At 41.2% G+C, this 26,083-nt stretch overlaps 1 protein-coding gene across 7 annotated transcripts in view; it reads left to right on the top strand.

Moving 5' to 3' along the window:
• Positions 1-26,083, top strand: part of RNF152 (ring finger protein 152) — a 314,575-nt gene that overhangs the window by 70,910 nt on the left and 217,582 nt on the right. For 6 of the 7 annotated variants that reach the window (XM_017867137.1, XM_017867135.1, XM_017867139.1 and 3 more), the window contains one exon: positions 9,199-12,452. The exons of the other annotated variant lie outside the window; for it this stretch is intronic. In XM_017867137.1, the coding sequence (XP_017722626.1) occupies positions 9,334-9,945 (612 nt within the window). In that variant the 5' untranslated portion in view covers positions 9,199-9,333 and the 3' untranslated portion in view covers positions 9,946-12,452. Of the gene's footprint in view, positions 1-9,198; positions 12,453-26,083 lie in introns of those variants that run through there. 7 annotated transcript variants of the gene reach the window in all.

The following is a 26,083-nucleotide window of genomic DNA, read 5'->3' as shown; positions in this document are numbered from 1 at the left end:
GGGGGAGGAGGGAGGGATTGCATTGGGGAGTTATACATGATATAAATGATGAATTGATGGGTGCTGACGAGTTGATGGGTGCAGCACACCAACATGGCATAAGTATACATATGTAACAAACCTGCACGTTATGCACATGTACCCTAGAACTTAAAGTATAATAAAAAAAAAAAAAATTAAGAATAGGGAACACGTGTAGTTCATTTTATTAAAATGTAAATTTGTACATAGTAACTTTGGGCCTTCGGGGGCCCTGTATGTCTTGGACATGAAGAGTAGGGGCACTGGAGGGCTGTAGCAGAGAGAAGCCTTTGCTCTCCAAGGGAGCCTAGCTACTTGGAGGCCCTTGCAGCCCCTAAGGCACAACTCTCAGCCCTCAAACCCTTCACCTCCAGTGATGACTTTGTGTGCTTCCCTGGTCTGTGGCTGCCTCCAGACCTTAAGTTACCATCTTAATATCTTGCATCTCTTGAGGTTTGTGGTTGGAGTCTGCCTGTATGATGCTGACAGGGTCAGTTGTGATGTTTAATCAAATAGAGGAAATGCCACTGTCCTTCCCCTGAGTTTTCTTCTCTCTCCAGTATCTCCAGAGTGGAAAGAACAATGGGCCAGCTTGTAGGCTCCTTAAATGCCAAATGTGCTTTCTGGCTCTGACAGGCAATGATAGTTCTGTTTAATGTTTCTGCTTAATCCCTACGTATGATCAATTGGACGTACAGGCTCAGTTGAAGTAGAGTCTCCTTCCAGTGTTCTGCCTACCCTTCTCTCCTTCCCGTGGTTCTCTTTGTACGGTTCTTTCCTTTTGGTTGTACATCCAGGCTCCTTGAGGGTAGGACTCTTGTTTGCCATGGCAACCCCAGTGCCTTGAATAGTACACTAGGTGAGTTCACAATAAACATCTGCTTACTCACCACTATGTGCTTTGCAGCCGTTCAGCTGCTGGTAAGACTTAGTAGGATTTTTGTTTTTCCATCTCTTTGGCTTTCCCTGTGTGCTTGATTTGTCAGTTTTTCAACTCTATTCAGAATTCTAGCAGTCAGGGTAATTGATCATCTTTATTTGCTCTACCTGTCTGTCTGTCTGTCTGTCGGCATCTTTTATCACTTCCTCTTTCCAGGGAGCCTGGGGATCTCCTGACAGTCTTTTATAGCTCTTTCCTTCTTTAATGACCATGAGCAACTTTTTCTTGACTGTCACTGAGTGATCAGAGCAAATGAAGATAAAGCCATGTGTTTGATGAATGCCAGTGCTAACCTTGGCTTCCTGCATAAGCCAGAAAACTGTGCAACTTCTTTTCAAGGTAGAATTGGGAACCCCTTCATCCGGTAACAAGTTTGGGTAATAGGAATATCTTTCTTCATCTGGGAAGGATACTGATTAGACTTGAAGGAGTTTTTCTTTTTCAGTTGCTAAAAAATTGAAGTTGCAGCATTTTCTGTTAGGGTATGGGCTCTAGCTAGATGCATTCATTAAGCTGAAGGCATAAAGGGAGAACTTTCTAAGTAGTTTATATGCCCACTCCCCCATCTCACATAAATGTGCATTCTTGCCAGATCACTAACAGATAATATTTGTAAATCATCTGTCAGGGATGAGAAGCATAGAATAAGTGGCCTGGTAGTACTGCCATGTGGTTGGAAACCGAGCAGTGTTTTCAGCAATCATTTAGGTCACAATATTTTTACTAGAAGGTGCTTTAGGGGACCATCTAGTCCAGAGTCCTCATTTGTCAGGGGAGGAAATAGGAGGTTCATCTAGAGGTTATTTGCTTAAGGTAACCTATCTACATGAGGACAGAATAAGAGCTAGAATCCTTATCTCCTGATTCCTAATAGTAATGATTGGCAGATGTCCACACAAAAACCAGTAGTTATCATCACTCATTGCAATAATGACATGTGGCTTTAATTCCTAAAAATGTCTAGATTCCAATATACTTTGATTTTTAAATATGCATCACCAAACCATGGAGGGGTCAAATTCATTCATTGTTTGTTAATTTGATGTAAATGAAATGCACCCAGGGCTGGGTAAATACCTCTCTGGTGACCGTGGAGCTTGATGAGTTGAGTTTTGTAGTGACAGAATTGGCACTTGCCCTAGCAGAGTCCCCTGGCACAGGATGCCTTTGGCTCCATGGCACATGCAGACAGGGACAGCACCTAGGCTGCAGCCAGGCCAATTGGGCCCACACTTTTCCTAGTGGGCTGTGCTGGCAGGGCCAGGCCTTCAGTTGTGTGGTGATTTCCTGGGGTGACCTTGGCCTTCTAGATGGTGTGCTGCTTTTGTCTGGGTCAGCCACTAGTGTTCTCTCTGTCCCATCCTGCCTGCCTCTGCCACCTTGGCCAGATGGCCTCCAGCACTGTCAGCATCCCCTGCCCTATTCCCTGTTTAAATATTTAAACATCTTAAATAACCAAAAGGCCGGGCGGGGTGACTCATGCCTGTAATCCCAGCACTTTGGGAGGCTAAGGCAGGCAGATCACTTGAAGTCAGGAGTTCGAGACCAGGCTGGCCAATATGACAAAACCCCATTTCTACTAAAAATACAAAAAAAATTAGCTGGGCATGGTGGTGCACACCTGTAATCCCAGCTACTCAGGAGGCTGAGGCAGGAGAATAGCTTGAACCGAGGAAGCAGAGGTTGCGGTGAGCCGAGATTGCACCACTGCATTCCAGCCTGAGTGAGTGAGAGTCCGTCTCAAAAAAACAAAAAACATGTTTAAATGACAATTTTCACTTTCTGGATTCTTTGCTTCATCAAATACAGCAAAACCAGGATGCTCATAGGAGGAAACTGTGCAAATACTAGAGCTCGAGCCAATGGAATTCTCAGTTGAGATTTGTCAGAGTCCTGCTCCGTTAAAATAATGACTGTAGTTACATCAGTTGGACTATGCATGTGTGCAGCAGTTGTGCCCTGGAAGGATTGCTCTTTGCTACCAGAGGACAAAAAGTCAATGACACATCTGTCACCGGGCATTCCCATTCTTGCCACTAATTGGAGTGTTTGCTAAGATCCAATATAACTAAGTGGCTGGCAAGCCAGCTGAAATACCAGATGAAATGGAATTGTGATTATTTTGTTTAATCCCATTTCAAATATTTATATTTTATTGAAGATTTAAGAAGATGGCCTGTATCAGAAAGATGTGCTATTTCAATAGGAAAAGAAAAGCAACGTAGTGCCTAGTTTAATCTCTGCATCTGAGTTTTTTCCCAACACAACCATTGAATTTAAGGTCCTCATAGAGACTATCAACTGGAACGCTTCAAGGTCAGCCAGATGTAATCAATATCAGATCAGTCCACAATTCCACAGAGAGGCTTCATAATTAAACCCACTGTCGCAGAATGTATGAAGGTTCTTAAGAGTGTAAGCAGAGTAAAACGATCTGGATTATCTACTTGACTGGCTTTTTTTGTCCTTGGGCTCATATGCCTGGACTTCTAAAAGCAACTGGGATTATAAAAATTCAATGTTGGAGAGCTTTGCTATTTTACCACCTACCAAATGAATGGGCGCACTTTGTCACACCCATACCTTTTCAAAAGATGAATAAAATTATTTATAGTTTTTAAAAAGAAATTTTATTTTGTGAAAGTAAATCGTTATTGTAAAGGACTTTCAAAAGTACCCAATATCTATGGCTTCAAAATAACAACAGCAACAACAACACAAAGACCCCCTTTGTTTATCTGTGTATTGTTCAATTAATATTATTTATGTAACTAGATACTGTTTTATGAGGTTATGTTTGAAATAAGTTCTATCTTGGGAGCCATCCGTTTTTTGAGAATGCCATCCCTGAGCTACTGTTCTTCTCTTTGTGGTCTGTTTTTCTCTTTGATCTTGACTTTAAGTTATTTTCAAATAAATTGTGGTGGCATTTAAAAATTGTTCTCATATATTTTCTTATATACTTATGCATTCTACTGAAGTACTCTTTCCCTTTAAATCTTAATGAGTATTTTATTGGAGTATCATATCCTGCTCTTCCTGTAAGGAAAACAAGGCCAAACACAGGTCTCTGAAGCAGCAGTCCCCAGCCTTTTTGGCACGAGGGATGGGTTTTGTGGAAGACAATTTTTCCACAGGATGGATGGGTAGGGAGCCATGATTTCAGGATGAAACTGTTCCACCTCAGATCATCAGGCATTAGTTACATCCTCATAAGGAGTGTGCAACCTAGATATCTCACATATGAAGTTCACAATACGGTTCATGCTCCTATGAGAATCTAATGCCATCGCTGATCTGATGGGAGGTGGAGCTCAGGCGGGGATTATCTCTCACCAGCTGCCCACCTTCTGCTGTGTAGCCCGGCTCCTTACAGGTCGTAGACTGGTACCGCTTGGTGGCCTGGGGGTTGGAGACCCCTGCCCTAAAGTAATCACTGATATGTGTTTATTGTAACACACTTGATGGGGAACTCTGAATTTCTTTTCTGGTCTACATGGACTTTGTTTCCATTTTTTCTTCTATAGTTGATGCACATCTTTAGACTTTATGATGAAAGGGGGAAAGTGATTCATCATTAGCTTCACTCCATAGCCTCATAAATTTCCTTCTCTTTACCTAACGAATCATCATCATTACTAATTATGCTCCAGAAAATAAACTGGAATGCAGTACAGGCTGGCTTCCTGTAAAACAAATCAGTGCATAAATCAGAGAGGCTGCTGTCAAAATGGCTTAAGTGGCTGAGCATGGAAAATAGGAACTTTTTCCCATTCTGTTTTTGTGTTCAGCTTGAATTGTAAGGCCTAGAACTTACTTGGATAGAGTTGGAAATTGAATAGGATAATCTAATTTTAAGGAAGCTTAACACAAATTAAGAGAACATTACTTGGAACATAAATTTATGAATAAAATTGCATATTGGTTTTGTTGACAAATGATGGTGCGTAGGTCTTGGGGCAGGGCCAGGAAGAACACTTGCATGCCTCCTCCCAGGCTGTTCCAAGTGGCAGCTCTTTGATAGCCAGGAAGTGCCTCTGGGCAGATCTGTGCCTCAGCGCAGAGCACTAGACTGAGTGGAGAGGAAGTGGAGAACAAGCACTGTCCTCTCTGAACCTTTCACTGTGTGGAAGTATGTGGATCCCCTGAGCTCGCTTGACCTTCAACCACAGCTTCCATCATCCCTGCTTGGCTAGGGAGAAAGCAGCCTCAGAGAAGGTAAATGACTTTGGTCTGGTGTCACAGCTGGTTAGTGACAGAGCTAGGCTTAGAGCCCAAGGTTCTTTGAGTCCCAAATGTCAGTTCTTCCCACTCTGCTGAGCTGCTTCCCACATTGTTATGTAGAAGTTAAGGCAAATAGTATGGAAGGAAAGAAGGTTAATAAGTAAATCGGTGGTCACTGTTTTGATAGGATGTCATGAAACATTTTTGTCCCCAACCTCATTTACAATTGAGGGTGGTTGTCCTGGGTGCAATTGTTAAGGAAAAGTCTCTCCAAATTCATAAAATTGCAGGAGTCTGTAAAATTTTATACCCTGCCTCATTTTATTGTTTCTACCCACCCGTAGCTCAGCGTGATCAATCCTTCCCAGCAGGCACAGCCACATCTCCGTAGAGTCAATTACAGTCTCACCTGATCTCTGTCTGCGCACTTTAACCTGGAGAGAGATAGAAAAGGATTCACCAACAAACCCTGTATTTTGTTTTAAGAAAAAAAAATGTATTACCTTGGATATAAAATTATAGAATAATTTTATCCTACTCTCTTTGATTCTTTTTTTTTTTTTTTTTTTTTTTTTGTGAGATGGCATCTCACTGTCATTCAGGCTGGAGTGCAGTGGTGCAATGTTGCCTCACTGTGGTCTCCACCTCCCGGGTTTAAGCGATTCTCCTGCCTCAGCCTCCTGAGTAGCTGGGATTACAGATGTACACCACCACACCCAGCTAATTTTTTTTATTTTTAGTAAAGACAGCATCTCACTATGTTGGCCAGGCTGGTCTTGAACTCCTGGCCTCAAGTGATCTGCCTGCCTTGGCCCCCCAAAGTTCTGGGATTACAGATGTGAGCTACTGTGCCTGACCTTCTCTTTGACTCTTTAATATCTTCCTGATTAATTTAAATACCTTCCCCAGCACCTCCAATGGAATATGGCCCGAACAGAACTCATTGTATTTCTCTTCGTGATCCCTATTTCTCATAATGACACTACCTTCCTCTAAGGGCTTCATTTTTGACTTCTTTCCCTGTACAACCTCATTGTAATACCCTGAAAGATCCTGCTGGAATTCTGTGAACCTCTTCACACATCTCATCATTCCATGCTAATCATCACTGTTCACTTTAGCTACTCATTAACTCTGGCCTAATGTTGTGATAGCCTCCCAATAGGTCTTTCCAGTCTTCCCTTGAATGAATTGTTCTGCTACTCTTAACCTTTCTGGTGTCTTCCCATTGCTCACTCCTGAATCCTTGGCCTGGCACTGGGGGCTGCCCATGGTCCGCAGTCTGAGGCCTATGCCTAACTAAGCTCATTTCTCCCCTCCCTGTGTGATCTGCTATCCCTGGTTGGGTCTGGGGAGAGTGCTTGCAGGTTCTCTGAGAGTTTTATTTCTTTAAAATTAGGCATCTGTATCAGAGACTGTTAAGGGCTAAACCGATCAAAATCTTAGAGAAGACTTCTGTAAGTTGCTCTAGTATTAGAAACAATCCTCTAGCCAGTGTCCCACATAGAGTAGGAAATAATTCTGTAATCACTCAACCTTCTTTCCTTTGCTCATGCTGATTCCATAACACCAAATCTCCTGATTTTATGTGTCTAATTCCATAATCCAGAGTTTTCACTAAACTCTCCCTGATTCCTTCGGCTCCCTTAGAGTACCTTGTATTTACCTTACAATTGTCTAAGTACTTAGCACTCCCATCTCTAGGCCAGGACTTTCTTATGGGCAATGACAAGATCTTAGTTACAAGGGACAAAAAGAAACATCAAGCTTGACACATAGCAGATATTCAATGAAAATTTGAATGAATAAATGAATGAAACAAGAAAATACATTCATGTGTTCCTTCTTACCTAAGTTTAAGTTATTTTCAGGTAGAATCTGGGTCTGATTTATATCCTACAGTATTTAGCATTGTGCTTTGTGCATAATAGATATTCCATAAATATTTTTTGAGTTAGTGGATAGCTGTGTAGTTGATCCTGATATGAACTTTCTGAATGCTACATTATTGTATTTCACTTTCGGTAACTTAAGTGCTTTTAATATAGCTAATATATTTTATGTTAAAGTATGTTGATCTTTTGATTGCTACTAGTTTTTAACAGTGGTTATTTTTGTCTTTGAACTGGTTTTTTTTTCGTTATTGTTTTGTTTTGTTTGAGACAGGGTCTCACTCTGTCATCCAGGCTGGAGTGCAGTGGTGCAAACACGGCTCATTGCAGCCTCAACCTTCCGGGCTCTGGTGGTCCTCCCACCTCAGCCTACTGGGTAGCTGGGACTAGAGGCACATGCCACCATGGCTGCCTAGTTTTTGTATTTTTTGTAGAGATAGGGTTTCACCATGTTGCCCAGGCTGGTCTGGAACTCCTGAGCTCAAATGATTCCCCTTCCTCAGCCTTCCAAAATGCTGGGATTGCAGGTGTGAGCCCCCATGTCGGTCAGGTTGGCTTTTGCTGCATTCTTAATTTTGATTGTTAACACATTATGTATCATGGGTGGAGGTGCTTTCTTACTTTCACAAAGGAAATTAGAAAGAAAAAAGAAGAGTTACTTTTAAGAAAAATTTGAAGGAGCTTATCTATTTGTTATAGCTCCCATCTCTAGGTGTTGGTGGGGTTCTAGGACTAGCAATTTTTTCTGCAATAGTGGTTGAGTAGTTCTTTCTAGAGTCATCATGGCTCCATCCAGGGACACATAATTTGCATGCTTTCAATGGGAAACTGAGTCAGGCAGCCTTTATTGAAATGCCAGTGGAGCATTAGAGGGCATTCCCAAACTTCAGTGAAGTTGAACTAAGTTTCTCTGCCTCCCTTCCGTACCGGGATGCTAACAGATTTTTTGTTTGTTTGTTTTTGTTTTTGCTTGTTTGTTTTTTACAATGAGGGATGCTTGCCAGTCTTCCCTGACAACCTTTAACTATAGAATATTTGATTTCAATTAGTAAATTAGTGGTTCAGTCATCTCTCTATCTGAGGGCATTGGTTCCAGGACCCCCATGTATACCAAAACCTGCAAATACTCAAGGCCTACAGTTGGTGCTATAAAACCCAAGAATATGAAAAGACAGCCCTTAGTATACAGGGACTTTGCATCCTGAGAACGCTGTATTTTAGATGTCATTTGGTCGCAGATGCAGAACCCACTCATAGAAAGGGCTGACTGTATCTATTCAAAAAATTCGTACTTAAGTGGATCCGTGTGGTTCAAACCTGTGTTGTTCAAGGGTCAATTATACTTGCTTTTAGTCATGCTACTTGGTACACGCCTAAGTAGTAATGAAACAAAAAGAACTGACTGGAAAATGTCAGTGATGCCTTTGTGATGAACGTGCCTTTGTGATCCACACTGCCTTAAGGTTCACTGCTGCTTTTGGTTTTGTTGCTGTTTGGGGATTTTTTGTTTTGTTCTCTTCAAATGGTTTGGTGGGAAAGATGAAAGATGCCTTCACGTGCTTCTTCTGTAGTGTCACTTTAATTCTCTGTGAAGAGGAACAGTCCTAACCCATATATGTAAACTGAGCAAGCTAGTTATACCTAGGTTTGTGAAGTTGCCTAAATCTTGCAATTAAGACTTACAAGTGGGTAAATAGAGTCAGGAAAAAAGGTCAGAGGATCTAAGGAGAGAAATTTACTTCTAGGAAATGCTATGAACTTATTGGAAGCAGGAGAGTTTCTCCAGTATATTTTAGAAGGATGACCCAGAGTTTGCTGAAATGTACAAAACAGAAACAAAATACTCTCTCTTTATGAAATGCGGAGGCATCATCTACACCTATTGGAGGTGTTCATTTTTTTAGAAATGAACGAAGTATTTGCCATGACATGCTCTTGGAGACAACTTTCATTTACCTTTCACTGGGCGTTATGGGAATCCTGGAGTCTCAAGAGTGGTACATTTTTAGACTTTTGGCCCAGTGTCAAGTCTTTTGAGCAATGGTATAAATCCATTAGATATGTTGACATCTCAACTTCTTTGAAATGATTAAGATTGTTTGCATTGTTTGTCTCTCTCAGAAATGAACACACCTGTGAGTACTGGATGCCTGTGAGCTCGCCATCACCCGCACTGCAAAGACACAGGGCGGCAGCCTCTGAGAAGCAGCTCCTTCCCCTTCACCTTGGCCTTGCCCTTCCGGCTCACAGTCCACCATGGAGACGCTGTCCCAGGACTCTCTGCTGGAATGTCAGATCTGTTTCAATTACTACAGCCCCCGGCGCAGGCCCAAGTTGCTGGACTGCAAGCACACCTGCTGTTCAGTGTGCCTCCAGCAGATGAGGACCAGCCAGAAGGACGTGCGGTGCCCCTGGTGCCGCGGTGTCACCAAGCTGCCCCCCGGCTTCTCCGTGTCACAGCTCCCCGATGACCCAGAGGTCCTGGCTGTCATCGCCATTCCACACACTTCCGAACACACCCCGGTCTTCATCAAACTTCCCAGCAATGGGTGCTACATGCTGCCCCTGCCCATCTCCAAGGAGCGTGCGCTGCTGCCCGGAGACATGGGCTGCCGCCTGCTGCCCGGGAGCCAGCAGAAGTCCGTCACCGTGGTGACCATCCCTGCTGAACAGCAGCCTCTGCAAGGTGGGGCTCCCCAGGAGGCAGCAGAGGAGGAGCAGGACAGGCGGGGCGTGGTGAAAAGCTCCACCTGGTCAGGGGTGTGCACTGTCATCTTGGTGGCTTGCGTCCTGGTCTTCCTCCTCGGCATCGTGCTCCACAACATGTCTTGCATTTCTAAGCGCTTCACTGTGATATCCTGTGGCTGAACAGGGCTGCAGGGAAGTCTCTTGTGGGTGCCAACTTAGGAGTTGAGCAAGTTGATGATGAGATTCCGATGAGAAGGTGGGGGGGCGACACTGACCATTTGGTGCTGAGCGCTGGCCTCTGCATTGCCTCTTGATTACCCCAAAACAGACACAAAGGGCAGAAGGTGAGGTCTCAACAAGATACCAAGTGAATTGTTCTGAGTGTTGATGGCAACAGCTTGGAAGATGATTGCATGCATCCTCATAATCATGTATTCAATGGACTGTAATTTATGATTTTTCAAAATCATGTTACGAGATAGACATATTCTACTTAGACGTGAAACTGTACAAGTGCGTACAATGTGACCTTCTCTAAATGTGGTAGATTCAAACAAAGATGCTATGTAGACAAGTAGAATTAAACCTGCAAATCCGTGTAAAAATTCAGTGAAGACATGCACTGCTGGCTTCTTTACTTTTATTTTCTTTTATTGAAACCCAGTCTTCATTTAGTTGCTAACGCTTTTATATGTTTTGAATGGCACCAAAACAAAATAAGTCAAAATGGACAGTCATTTTTTTTTGGAGAAAATATTTGAACAAGTGTCTCCGATGTGTTGTGTTTTGTCATGAACCTTCATTTTCTTCACTTGTAATTAGAACTCGCTACGTGTTTATGAAACTGAAAGCTCAACAGGGGAGCAATAAACCGAGAAATCATGAGAAATGTCTAATCCCACAGGAAACCTGTATGCCAATTTTTCTCAAGCCATCTCACAAAACAAGAATTTCAAATGTAAATACTGTGTATTTGTGTGTGTATGTATGTGTGTCTACTTTGATTTACCTCAGGTGTTCGAGTCTTTGCTGAAGAATCCTGGATTAAGACTTAATTGGGCATGAATAAGTCCGGTCTCTGAAGCGGTGGCCACTTTGTGGACATCTTGACCCAGCAGGGAGTCTCCTGCCCGTCCCCTGCAGCACTCACCCCTCATCTGTGTACTGAAGTCCTGCCTTTTGTAAGAGGCAAATGGAGAGTAACAGAAGAGTGTCTTTTCTCCTGGTTTTGGAGTCTTGTGCTGGCCATGAGTGTTGTGACTGACGGCCAACCCTGGCGGGCATTTTAATAGATGGTCTGTGATTCTTTTTTGAAAGATGCTCTTCCACAAGAGTTAAGCCAGTTAGAATTCCAGTTTCCTCTTGTTGATATAAGAGGGAAGATCTCCTGCATTTTAACAGTTTTTACAGAGAAAAGTGGCAAGGTAAACTAACAGCTCAAATTCCCAATATAAGTGGACCAGTTCCTCATAAACTGTCTAATATTCTTAAATGTGTAATGATCTATAGATGCTCATGAAGAAAGATCTGCCAGAAGTGAGTGATAAATTCCTATCCCTGGGTGCATGTGCATTCAGAAATTAGCTGTGAGCTTTACAGCTCTCATCTAACTTCTTTTAAGGAATTCATGAAGCAAGTGGTATGTGACAAGGACTCTACATATAAATGTAACTGTTTTTATGTTCCACTGAATCCCTGAAAATGGTGAGGAGGGTGGGGGGAAGTGAAGGAAAGACAAGCAGGGCTAATTCCAAAAAGCAAGCCTAGAAAATAGCCCTGTGAGGTCAAGACAATTTAATTTATTTACATGCTACCTGTTATTTTCAAGCAGCACAAAATATGCATATAAAAGTGATGGAATTAATGTGAAATAAAACAAAAATATAATGACTACAATACCAAGCTAATACCGCTAATTGGCATGAGAATTTCAACATAAAATTATGAGCTATGATTTTTCAAATTTGTCATAAAACCTTTAGGAAATGTATTTGAAAGCTCAAAATAGAAATTAGGTTAAAATGCCATTTTATTGTGTAAGCTCTTGGGCATTATACAACAAATAATCTAGGATTTATTTGGTATTAATAATTTAGGTATCATATTAGCTGAGTACTATCCTCTATTACATAACATAATATACTGTTGGGTTAGTGTCAATTTCTCAAACTCTCCCAGGCTGCTGTAATGCATGTCTGACCTAATTTCTATTTCTCTTGGAGGAAAATACACACACACACACACACACACACACACACACACACACCACAGAAATGTTGCATTAAGAATGCTACATTTCAAATAGACTTTACCCTTGCAATTTTAAGCTATGCCATATTCAGATTAATTTTGTGAGTGATATCTGCATATGTTTCTGTACAGTATGAAATGACTGACTCTGTAGTGTAGTACGTGATAGAGTTCTACTTGTTAAAGTAGGTTAGATATAGACACTAATGTGTGTAATGATAGTGTCCTGTGTTTCTTAGTGCAAATCTGTAAAAATGTCCATAGAACTTTTACTTAAAAACGATCCTGTGCTAGAGCTGCCATTAAGCATACAAAATTAATCGGCTGTATGATGGATTCTTGTTAAATTTAACAATAACAACCCAAATCAGATTATTAATTTTTTTTTTTGCGAGTCTTACTGACCTAAGAAACATTGTTTAAATTGTTTAAATGGATTCTACCTGCAGTTATTTGTGTACCTGTTTGTTGGGGTGTGCATTCTTGTGTGTGTGTGTGTGTGAGAGAGAGAGAGAGATCGAGAGAGAGTGAGAATCTCAGTCTGCCAGATAGAATTTTATAGGCTTAGTGATGTTTTAATGTTGCTTGACATCCCATTGCTGTGGCCTCTTCTGGAATTTACCAGTGACCCTTACCAAACACATCTACCCATGTGACCAAAGTCCACTGACACAAGAGGCCAGAATTCATACTTGCACATTAATGAAAAGTCACAACTGGAAAGCACAGAAAGTTAGAGGTGAAAGCAGCCTCCGGTGGCTTCATTTTGTAGATGAGTCCATTTTGTAATTCTGCAGACAAGGGGGGATATGAACTTTGCACTGCAGTGTCTTCTTGTTCCATCCTAGGTCTGTCTACATCTCTATCTGGCTATCATCCTTTCTAGGGTTGATGAATACCCTTTATTGAGTCAACTACTGCTTTAAAGGGTTTGTTTTGTAGGTTTATGTACTCATTTTAGTTAGCATCTACCTCTCTGGGAAAATGAAAGGAGGGTTGACTTAGGGATGAGTATAGATGTTGAAAGACAACTATCAAACCATGTGGTTTGAGTTTTTAAAATTGTAAAACATTGGTGTCCAAACCTCCCACCCTACTTGTATGTAAAGGACAGTGAGTGTTGTGTAAATAGTAAACTATAAGAAGCATGAATTTTCATCTTTATTAATGATCTTGAAATAAGTAAGAGAATGCTTAATATGTTAAGTAGAGCCAAGAATGCTACTAAGAAGCATTGTCTTTGGAAAAATTTTGTATAATGACTTGGGGCATAAATTGTGATGAAAAGGCAACTCGGTTTTCGGTTCCAGTCATACTTAGTGATCAGAAAGCTGTAAGATATTTTCTTTAAAAATAGAATTAAGTTTAATTTTTTGCATGGCTTACAGATTGGGTCCCTTGAAGGTTAAACCATGTGATGGTATAACCCGTGAGATCTTCTAGATGGGCTCTGTTCAATAGGGCTTTCTGTGATGATGGAAATGCTGGAAAACCTGTGCCATCTGGTATAGTAGCCACCAGCTACAGTGACTTTTATGCAGTTAAAATGGGGTTACTACAAGGTAAGAACTGGATTTCACATTTTATTTAATTTTAATTAGCTGAAATACAAATAGCCGTATGTGTCTAGTGGTTGCCATATTGAACAATGCAGTTCTGGGTGATTGTGCTTGGAGAGCTAGCATCAAGGTATTAATGGAGTAACGGTGAGGCTAAGAAAAGAGTTTGTGGGCTAGGAACATGCAGTTGGAAAAAGGCAAAAAATTCCTTTCTGGGCTTAAAAGTGTAAAATAATTGTTGCCCTTTGGAACTGTTGCTTATAGACTTTAGACCAAGGAATGATCAGTGAAGCTTAAAGAGTGCTTTATCAAGCCACTTTTCTGGGATCATTAGTTGCATGTGAACCTGTTGTCCAAAAATAGTAGTTAGACAGTAGCTGTAAAACGTTTGACTTGCAAGCTATGCATGACCCGTACTGTGAAATTGGGTCTTGTGGCCAAAAAGTAATGTTACGGGGGAAAAAAAACCTAATGAAATCCCTGTTCACTTCCAATATCTTATCCAAACTTCATTGCTGTATTAGTAAGGTGCCAATGTAAGAGCAAGCATGCTTTGCAGTGTTCAGACTGGTTTTGTTTGCCCTTGAAGGCCAGCTTGTCATTGTATTTGGTGTGGGCATATGTGGGCATCATTTTTCAGATGCCAGACTAAAATGTAGATACTATTTTTAGAATGAGATTTGACATTGTTTTAGTCACTTTCTTTTTTAAGCAAAAATTTCAGTTATCACTGAGAGCTGAAGATTTGAAGCTTTGCACAAAAGCACTTCTTTTAACAGTAAAAGTATTGTCCACGAAATTTAAAGACTTGAAGCTTACTAAAGCTACAAGAATTACTTTTAGCTAAATGAAAGGAAGCAGAAAATTCAGTTTGAGATATATTTTCCTATAAAGACCTGATTCTTACTGATAATCTGGTATTTATTCCAGTCTAGATTTTGATTTGAAGAGTTCCCATCCCTTTATTTGAAAACTTACGTTGTTTCAAAATTGGTTAGTCTACTTTTCACTGTTTTCCAAATGGAATATATACAAAATGCATTTACTTCATTTTAGCAGAAATAGGTTGTTTTGTTTTTTGGGTTTTTTTCCTAGAACTCATCCATGGGCAAGACTTTCCTTCTTAGCTTGCCTTTAAAAATCATTTATTTTATTTTATTTTATGCCAAGATAGTATCTTTCTTTAGCCTTAAGAGGAAGATAGAAGTTCAAAAGTTATCAGTGCAAGAGGAGTGATACACAAAAGACTTCAATTTCTATCTTTTCTCAGAAAAATGATGCTGCCCACAGGTCAGCATTTCGTTTCAGCATAAGAAGTGTCGGGCAGTCAGTCTGTCATCCCTGACCTAGATAGAGAAGCTGTTCCTTGACATTTCCATCATTCTCAGTAAATTGTCACCCACATGGTAATTCTTACCAAAACAGAAACTACTGAGAAGAATAAGGTAGTCAAGATAATTCAGTAGCTGTTTTGAAAGTAATAGTCTATTTCAAAAGCAATGATGTTCAGTTGCCGAATTTTGTTCAACATGAGACACTTATTTATATATTTATTTATTTATTTATGAGATGGAGTTTCACTCTTGTTGCCCAGGCCAGAGTGCAATGGTGTGATCTCAGCTCACTGCAACCTCCGCCTCCCAGGTTCAAGCTATTCTCCTGCCTCAGCCTCCCGAGTAGCTGGGATTACAGGCATGCGCCACCATGCCCGGCTAATTTTGTATTATTTTAAGTAGAGACAGGGTTTCTCCATGTTGGTCAGGCTGGTCTCCAACTTCTGACCTCTGGTAATCTGCCTGCCTCGGCCTCCCAAAGTTCTGGGATTACAGGTGTGAGCCACCACACCCAGCCGACATGAAACACTTCTAAAAGATAAGTGGAAATTCAAGCCATTGATTTTTCTGACACAGCTGACTTACTACACACACACACACCACGATTTAGCTGTAATTGGAGTTAAAAATCAAGTAAAATCTGTTATTAGTCATGTTTTCCAGTTCGTGAGTTATACAAGATTGGATTAGATGTTAATTTCTTAACTATTGCTATGGGCTGCATACATTACGTCAAACTACCTTTGGGAGTGTCCATATAAACACTTGAAACTTTTCAAATATATGAAGAGGTAGGTTTTACTGTATACATTTTATTGGAAAGCCGTTGATCATTAAAGAACATAAGCAGGTGGGGCATTTAATTTCTTCCAAATACCTTATTTTTGGATCTGCTCAAGTGGTTAGGGCAAGTGCACCATTATTCCTGAACCCCTGCAATTTGGGTTCCCATTTTTCTGCACAAATTTTCTTGTTCAGTCGAGCCAATGACTTTTTTTTTTTTCAGAATTCACTGCCTGGGGTATCCCACTATATATATCTCACCTATGATGTAGTGGTGCTTGAAACACTCATCTCATTAGCTAGATTTTATTATTCTAATCCAAGGTTTTTTATATTATTCATACTATGATATTTTTAGGGACAATCAGTAATATTTGGGGCAGAGTACTGAGGGACCTCTTGAAGTCTGCAACAGCATGCATTTTCTTTGTTTTTCTGGGAGTGCTTCCCTGTAGCTGTCTTTGTTCTAGAACACTGCTCTAAATTTATTGCCATGGGATGTAGGGCTAGTAGCCCATGGGAAAGTCTTCTGTAATCTCCTTGGGGTGTGAGTTATTGGGTTATTCTAACAGGAGTTTTCCAAAGGGATGGTCCATTTTTAATTCAACATTTGCTTTTTGAAGATCCAGAAGTAGACAGTTGGATATAATAGTGGTAGAAGAGCATGGGCTGTAAACAGAAGGAAACAGAGATGACAAATGCCTCTTAAAGGGGATCTAGTTGATACCTCTGTTAAATAGTGGCAGAACACAGGAGCTGGTACCTTACACTGTGCTTTAGGAAAATTCTATGAAGATTTCATTTACAAATCCTCATGGGATTTTCTGGGTTGAGGGACAACGCAACTATTAAGTAGAGGGAGAGGGAGAAGGAGAGGGAGAGGGAAAAGGAGAGGGAGAGGGAGAGGGAGTGGGAGAGAGAGAGGGAGAGGTGAAGCATTGGGTCTGTGTCAAGGGACAGGCAGATATACCCAGAGAGGGAAAAAAATACTTAATAAAGGAAGAGTATAGCTGCAAAACAAGATATATAGGAGCTGAAGCAGACATGGCAGAAACCAGCTGGAGAAAGCACAGGACAACTAGGACAATTTAGTTAAGCACAATCTGTCATTCCAGTATGGACTACCAAGTTCAATTCAGGATGCTTCAGTTGAAGACACATGGGGTAATGTGCTCAGCCAATGAGGGTCCAAGGAGGCCCCGTTTTTCCTATCACCCTATCCTATGCTCGTGGTTTGGATCGTTAGCACACTAGGCAATTTCAGAGCCTGCTCTAGAGTTGGTTGCCACGTCAGTACAGACAGACTCTAGAATCCTCTTAACCATGGAATGCAAGGCCTATTCCTGTGGATCTATCCTGACTTGATTATGTCAGTACTGTTGGGAAAATGAGTTCAAGAATATTTCAGTTTATATATACTGGTTGCTGTCATATATTTTTTTCATTTCACCACTTGTTTGTGTTTGCCTCACTCAACAGTCATAGGTGTGGAAGCTGGTTTCAGCTTGGGACTGTTACAAACTCCCAACACAAGCCATCTAGCTGCAGCCCAGGGTTTCTCCCACCCTACAGCTTTAGCGGTGGGTTCTCTGGCCCTCTTGATAACAAATATTCCAGTCTAATGGCTAGATGAATGCTGCTCAGAGGCTATTAACTCAAATCCTTGATGTGTTTCATTTACAATTATGTGGATTATTTATTTTAGGAGCTTTTTTTTTTAAGGGCCAAATAGCCCGACAGATAAATGAGCTGCTGGGCTGTGTAGAAAATACTGTCCAAATGTTGCCAAATATTGACTTCATAAAGGGGATATCAAGCTGCTGTTTATAAATCTGAATGTCTTAAAAGCATTCTTGCTTGCTCTCTCTGTTATAGATGGTGTCTTAGCGAGTCCTGAGTTTTCCAATGAACCCAATTTTAATATATGGTATTTTTGTATGCCAAACTGGTGTCTTGTCCTTTGTATATGTGGTAATGTTGATTTTATGACTACTGTAAAAACACATTTGCTATGATTAAAATTCATAAAATGATTTCAAATAGACTCACGTATTGTTTTTTCCCCCCTCCTAACCCCAGGAAAAGAAAAAAAATTGGTGAGATTTTCATCATCAGTTATTCTAAGGATTTTAGTAGACTTGGGTGATAAAGCAGTAAGAAGATCCTGAGCCAAGGATTTTATTTTATTTTATTTTTTTAATTAATTAATTTTTTTTTTTTTGAGACAGAGTCTCGCTCTGTCACCCAGGCTGGAGTGCTGTGGCCGGATCTCAGCTCACTGCAAGCTCCGCCTCCCGGGTTTATGCCATTCTCCTGTCTCAGCCTCCCGGGTAGCTGGGACTACAGGCGCCGCCACGTCGCCCGGCTAGTTTTTTGTAGTTTTAGTAGAGACGGGGTTTCACCTTGTTAGCCAGGATGGTCTCGATCTCCTGACCTCGTGATCCGCCCGTCTCGGCCTCCCAAAGTGCTGGGATTATAGGCTTGAGCCACCGCGCCCGGCCAACCAAGGATTTTAAATGGAGGTGACTTTCAAGTAGATCCTCTGAGAGGCCAAAGAACACATCTTTAATGAGCAAGCCCAAGCTTGTCTTTGCAACTTGGGTTTTCATGGCTTCTGGTGGCCCTTCCTTTATCCTCCACTGTTTAGAAATTGTGCTGCATGCTCCAGGCCCCAGAACCCTCTTGTTGCACCGTATACAGAACAACTTCATGCAGCCCCTGTGTAGTCAGGTAGAGTGACTTGGCCTCTTGGCCCTGAGTCTGGAAAGGTGTCCTTCAATTAATGTTCTCATCAGTAGGGTATTTTGGAGAGCCTTTTTTGACAAAAAGCCTCCTGTCTTTCAATAACTCTATCGTATCAATGAATTTCAATTTAGTTTAACAGGTAGCCTACTCCTAATTAAGGGCTATCAATGCCCTGGTATGCTTGGGTGCAGGTGTAAGCATGCTCTGGCTTTCTGGGAAATTATAAAGTAATCCCCATAGTTTTAAAAGTGAGATGTGGCCAGGCACAGTGTCTCATGCCTGTAATCCCAGCTTTTTGGGAGGCCAAGGCTGGAGGATAACTTGAGGCCAAGAGTTTGAGACCAGCCTGGGCAGCATAGTGGGACCTCTGTCTCTACAAAAATTAATGAGGAAATTAGCCAGGCATGGTGGTGCACACCTGTAGTCCTAGTTTACTCATGAAGCTGAGCCTAGAAGTCACTTGAGCCTAGGAGTTTGAGGCTACAGTGAGCCTGATTGTGCCACTGTACTCCAGCCTGGGTGACAGAGTGAGACCTTCTCTCCTAAATAAATAAATAAATAAATAAGAGACATTACTGTGATTCAACACCCACTTCTTATGCCAAAAACGCAAGGAGTATTGTATTGTCTATATTCTTAAATGTGCAAAATTTATTTCTGATCTGTGAATTTCCCTGGTTTCAAGTAGCATGGGGCAGAGGTGGGTGGGTGGGTAGGAATTTCTTTGCTAGAGTTGGTTACTCATTCTTGAACCTCTCTATCAGCTACAGAAGAACTTGATTAGAAGAAGGCAGAGAGACATTTAAGGAAGGCATTTAGATGCCCTGGCTACTCCAGGTCTTAGCTCCTTCATGCCAGGAGCCAATGGTATCTACACTCTTATGTTATCAAGACTCACCTGTAGACTTGATGGGGACAGAGCAAAGGAGAGGGGGTCTTGGGAAAGCCCTATAGGTGCATCTTGCCTGGGAATAGACACATTGGCAACCTCTTCAGATGACACTATTGGTGGTGGCACAGGTTTTCTGCCTCTGGATGTGGGCCTGGAAGGAGAGGATGAGGCCATGCTCACTCCAGGATCCCTGCAGAGGAAGAATGTGTGTGAGTAGCTGAAGATCAGACAGAGGGATATGAAGGTGCAGAGAGAGAGGGTAACTAGGTCTGGCATTCACTGCATGCCATCCTCACCCTCAGGCCTTCCACACACACAACCCTCCAACACTCCGCCTAATTTCCTGAAATGAAAGCCCGTCTACCTGCCAATACACTTTTTCTTAATGCTTTTGTTTTCAGAGATAATTCTTGGAAGAGAAACCCATTTTCAGTGTACACAATATAGCACCAGGCTGTGTAAATGGCAGGGGAGAAAAGGAAGGGTTTCTAGAATCAAGACTGAATCTCTGCTTTTCTTTTTATAGATTTGAAAACTTTTGCACAATTTTACTTGACCCATATAATGACACAGCTATAATTCGATTCAGTCTCTCTCACTCCCCAAAACTGCTCCTTGAATCCCCTCTTTATTGTGTTGGCACATGCGTATTTGCTTTTATTATTTGCAAGAGTAAGTGAATGTATAGACATGTACGTGTGCATGTGTGTGTATACGCATGCATATGTGAACATTTCATGGACTCTTGGCATAGATTTTTTTCAAGGTTAAGAGGGTGAAGATCTTTAAAGAGGAATCAGAAAAATACTCTGATTTGGGATTACTTCTTTTATTTTTTTAGATGGAGTTTCACTCTTGTTGTCCAGGCTGGAGTGCAATGGTGCGATCTCAGCTGACTGCAAGCTCTGCCTCCTGGGTTCAAGTGATTCTCCTGACTCAGCCTCCCAGTAGCTGGGATTACAGGCATGTGCCACCACACCTGGCTAATTTTGTATTTTTTAGTAGGGACAGGGTTTCTCCCTGTTGGTCAGGCTGATCTCAAACTCCCGACGTCAGATGATTCACCTGCCTGGGCCTCTCAAAGTGCTGGGATTGCAGGCATGAGCCACGGTGCCAGGCCAGGAAAGGATTATTTCTAAGGAATAATGAGGAAAATTAGGGAGTGGGAAAGCCCCTTCAACCTTTTGTTACTTCACGCAGAGTTTCCATGATGGCCAGGGACGATGGCTGCTGAGATGAGCAAGGTGGGAACAGCCCCTGACCACATACGGGAGAAAGAGAAACTTCTTTTCTCACCCATCACAAGGTTTATGGCTGACACCCATTAATAAGATAAATGCATACCACATTTATTTAATATAAACTTTATGTGACATGGGAGCCTTCAGAAAAAAGACCCAAAGACTCAGAAGAAATTATTTTTATGGACACTCATACAGAAGTATAATTGGAGGACAAAAGGGTCTAATCTAATGGTAATCATCTGGGGGTTGGGGGAACTTAGTAGGACCCGTTTGTTCAGATTCCTCCTGGAATCCCTGCATGCCATTTCTTTTCTCTGGTCATAGGGTGACATGTCTGTCATATGGGGATCTTCAGGGGAGAAAGGAGGAAGAAGATCAGAGAGTGAGCTTCCTAGGTTTTAAGGTCTGCTTCAGAGAAGAAGGGGCAGGTGGAATTCTAGTTTCTATGGCCCAGTTCAAGCGAAAGAGGGTGGAGAAGGTCAGAGAGACCTTCCTGCTTTTGAAGTTTTCTCAATTTCCTGTGGCTTAAAATACTCAGTATGCCAAGGTGCCATACATTGGGGTATCATGTTCTGAACCCTGACTTCATGTGAACCTTAGAGTCTTGTAGGAATGACAGGCAATGATAATAATGGCCAGGTCCAGTGCAGAGGTGTAGGAGATTTGAATGCATGTAACAAGGAAGACAGATGGAAGGCTTGCCTGATGGGCTTGCCTGATGGGTTTGGGGTAGGAGCAGAGTCAGAAAAGGCATTCTGGAAAAAGTGGCTTCGAGGATAAGAGCTAAGGGATGAATTGGGATCAGTGAGGAACATTTCTGGAAACACACTCAAGAAGGGATCACAAGAGAAAAAGGAGGCATCGGGCATGGAGACTTCTCTGTGGCGTAAGTTGGCTTCTCTTGTCAGCCTCCCTGCAATTTGTACATTGTCTTGTGCCAATTGCACTGCAATTGATGACATTTCAGTGTGACATCCCAGTCCCCAAGAATATCCATTGTGATGGTCTCTATGTTGTGTCCCCCTCCAAATTCATTTGTTGAAATGCTAAACCCCAAGATAATGTTACTAGAAGGTGAGGCCTTTGGTGAGGTGATCAGGTCATGAGGGTAGGGCTGTCATGAATGGGAGTGAGGACCTTATAAAAGGGACTCAAGGGAGCTGCTTTGCCCCTTCCACCATGCGAGCACACAGCTGGAAGTCACCATCTATGAACCAGGAAACAGGCCCTCACCAGACACCACGTCTCTCAGCACCTTGATCTTGGACTTCTCAGCTGTCAGAACTGTGAGAAATAAGTTTTTGTTTATAAGTCACCCAGTTTGTAGTGTTTTGCTATAGCAGCCCAAACAGACTAAGATACCCATAGAAGAGCATTTTACAAAAGCACAACTATAGGGTTGATTTTATAGGTAGATACTTTTTCATAAGATGTAATTACGTGTGAAACTGGCTCTGCAATGGACATTTGCTTCATCATGTTCATATAACATGTAATTATTTTCTTCTGCCTATGCTCTGTGCAGAAGAAAAGAATGCACAGAATCTTTTATTCCAATAGTTGTGCCACTAATTTCCGAATCAAACAGATTCAGACTCCAATATTGCTGACACGGGCTGCAAATAAACCTCTGTCTAAGGTACAGTCTTGAAAAGGGCATTTTCCAAGCTGTGTTTTGAGATATTATTAATTGTAGGTATTTTATGAAAAATATTTTGTGATTAAATAAGCTGGGAAAGCACTGGGTTAAACAGTTTTTTTTTAGTTGCATAACTTTTCAGAGCCTTTAATATGTACATTAGTCAGAGTTCTCTAGAGAAACAGAACCAACTGTGTGTGTGTTGGGGATGGGGGTGGGGAAGGGGTGAGAGAGATATTTTAAGGAATTGGCTCACATGATTGTGGATTGCGGCAAGTCTAAAATCTGCAGGGTAGGTCATCAGGCTGGAGACCCGGGGGAAAAATAATGCTGCAGCTTGAGCCCAAAGGCGGCCTATTGGAAGAATTCCCCTTTCCTTGGGGGATGTCAGTCTTTTTTCTCTTAAGGTCTTCAGTTGGTTGCATGAGGCCCACCCACATAATGGAGGGCAGTCTGCTTTACTCAGAGTCTACAGATTTAAATGTTAATCGTATTTAAAAAATGTCTTCATAGCAACATTCAGAAAGGTGTTTAACCAAATATTTTAGTATTATGGTCTAACCAAATTGACACATAAAATTAACCATCACAATATGCTAAGGGGCCCTGGATATCTCTAAAATGGGAACACAATATGTATCACTTTCTCCCAATTTATATGAGTAAATAATCCATCATCTGCACAATATCTATTGATGTCTAGTAGAACACGGTTGGGGGAATACTGGCCTTGAATGATAATTCGCTATTTTGACTTACTCCATTCATTTCTGGGTTGAAGTGATACTCAAAGACTGGCCCAAAGCAAACCAACCACCAACCTATAAATTAAGTGCCCATATTTACATAAGAAGATTGAACCATTAGCCTGTGTTTTGTTTTTTATTTTAAAACAATGTCATGTAAACATAAAATAACCTGATACTTATATTAGATTTACCTTGATGACATATTGTAAGTAATTTGCAAGCTAATATGTACTGCACACATTACCAATGAAATTTTCTTATACGAGTAAATTATGGGGGAAATATGTATACATCTGCTTTAGCAATAAGAGTATGGATGAATCATACTTAAATGCAGTGCAAACATATCAGAGTCTAGTTTTAGAAAATTATAGCCTGAAAATTTATAAATATTCATTACTACATATTGTGGGGTTAGAAATAACCCACAACAAACTAAACTGATAATGATGAGCAAAACCAACAATAATTTGCTATTAAGCAAGAAGAATAGCAATTAAAAAACATGATCAATTCAAGACAGCACTGATAATAAGTATCCTTCCCACAAATTGTAGGAATTTCAACTATTTGCACATGCAGTAGGAGCCCAGCAATGTTGGGAAAATATCGAATTAACAAAATACAGAATTGGAGCCATTGCTGAACTCTCTAAGCTCTGAAAAGCACTCATTTTGGTTCAAAAATGCAAAATTTAGCAAATCATCTGTAGGCAGTTATTAATGAGTTGATCTCATTCAGGCATTTAACAAGTTTTGGGGTTGCTAAGCAACCTGTTAATAAAACCTATTGGCCCTCCCAAGTGGGCAGGGGGCCACGCATTGAGAACCACTCCCTAGAAGATTAGGCAAACAAAAACAAGGAATTTATGAACATGGGCAGTACATATAAATGAGAAATGGAGCAGTTTTCCATTTCATAAAACATCACTTTAATAGAAATAAAATTTCATGGAATAAAATCAATAGTTGTAATATTTACTTTCAAATATGCTCAGGATATAGTCAAGACAAGAACTATCCATGTTCTATACATTTCTATCCGTTTTTATGTACTTTAAACACATAACATCCCACTATGCATTGGCTAAGTTCCCTATGAAATTTTACCCCCCACCCCAACCATTTAGGACAAATTACAGCTTCTTTCTAGCTTTATGTCAGACAACCAAGAAATTGTCTACTTTTTAAAAATCCCATATTGTTGCCTCATCACCCACATTGGGAAAGGAAAAATTCATTCCTATGTAAAATGTTTGTACCTCCTTAAGTTTCAGTCCAGCTTCTCCAGCCCTTCACAAAGAAGATATTGATAGTTTTGTATATTTATATGGAAATGGTTATTAATTTTACAATGACTTCTGTTTATGTAAGTGATGTTTTGCTTGCAAAATATAGGATAGACTAAATAGTAAATTTTGCGGAGAAGCAGAATTAGTGAATGTGGTGTGAAATGGGGAAGACTTCCTATGAGAGATTTTGAAGTAAACACCACTGGTAGCGGAGAGCCTGCTGCTGCTGCCTGGAATGTCACTGATAGACTGCATCTATCCATTCTTGCCACTCACCACTGCATCCTGTGGCACCTAAGAGAATAATTGCTACTCAGTAAATATTTGCTGGATGAATGAGTGTCTAAGTCATACTGTCTGCTGAGACAATTGAGTAACATTAGGCTTCGGATGCACCAACAGTTTTGAAATATTCTGGGTGGCTGGGTCTCTTTTCTTGGCGGATCTCATCATTTTCTGCACTTTAAGAGCCTTGCAATTGCTGTGGGGAATAGTTCGCTCTCTCTTTCCCGCCCATCAAACCCATTTTAATGAGCTGTTTCTGTTCTGCTGTCTTCCTGAAATAAAATCATTTCCTCTTCCTCAGAATGTTCATGCTCAAGGCTGACTGGCTTGGCAACTGGGTTGTTAATCAGAATTAACTAATGTCAAGTCTCTATCTCTCTATCTGCCCTATTACTTTGACCGTTTACAGATGCTCTGCATTTTCCCCATAGTCCATTAATTTGAATACATGATCACACTCCATTCTGTTGTGTTCAATTTCGGTGCTTGCTTGGTATAGGTTTAAGAGGGAGGGGGCAGGGCTGCACTAGGGTGAGGCAGGCAAGGCGCTTAGGGTGGAACATTTTAGGGGGCGCTCATTCCTTCGGAGGTCTCCCTTGCCTCTCACCCCATCCTGGCACTGGGAGGGGAAAGATTTGAGTGTGTGTGAGCATGTGTTAGTCTTGACTGTAACTAGATCAAAAGTAAGATCAGATACACATCGCTGGCTTTCCCAACAGTTGCCAAAGCAATCTTCTCGACATAGTGCTCGGTAAATACGGCATATGCCAAAGCATAAAATAATCCAAATTACAAGGTGATACCTTATCTTTCCAGTGAGAAGACCTAACAAACAAAGCACAATATGATTTAGGCCAACTCGAAGATGTAAACTTTTGTAGATGTAGATGTGAAATGTTCACTTTACATGTGATTCACCTTCATTGTACAACAGGTTTTAAATCTTATGTTTTCTATTTGCCTTTTAAAAAACCAATTATATCAGGTGACCTGTGTAAGAATCTAAAACTAGCAGTTTCTGGCCTGGTGCAGTGGCTCACACTTGTAATCCTAGTACTTTGGGAGGCCAAGGCAGGCCAATCACGTGAGGTCAGGAGTTCGAGACCAGCCTGGCCAACATGGCGAAACCCCATCTCCACTAAAAATACAAAAATCAGCTAGGCATGGTGGCAGGTGCTTGTAATCTCAGCTATTCAGGAGGCTAATGCAGGAGAAACACTTGAACCTGGGAGGCGGAGGTTGTAGTGAGCTGAGATGGCACCACTGCATGCCAGCCTGGGTGACAGAATGAGATGCTATCTCAAAAAATAAAATAAATAAAGTAAAATAAAACTAACAGTTTCCTCATATTACAATCGGGATAGTAATAGCAGCTGATTTAGAGGGTTGCTGTGAGGATTAAAACAATCAAGGCAAATATAAGACTTAGGACAGTTCCTGGCATATTGGGAGACCTCAGCAAAGCATTGCTACATGTGTGCATGTATGCTCACACGTGTAGGTGTTTCTAGCCCACGCGTCTAACCCAGGTAGAACTTTGTTGTTCA

This window comes from Rhinopithecus bieti, unplaced genomic scaffold (genome assembly GCF_001698545.2).
Source record: "Rhinopithecus bieti isolate Rb0 unplaced genomic scaffold, ASM169854v2 scaffold_2554, whole genome shotgun sequence".
Taxonomy (NCBI): domain Eukaryota; kingdom Metazoa; phylum Chordata; class Mammalia; order Primates; family Cercopithecidae; genus Rhinopithecus; species Rhinopithecus bieti.
Note: the sequence above shows the minus strand (reverse complement) of the source record. Positions and strands in the feature narration are given on the sequence as shown.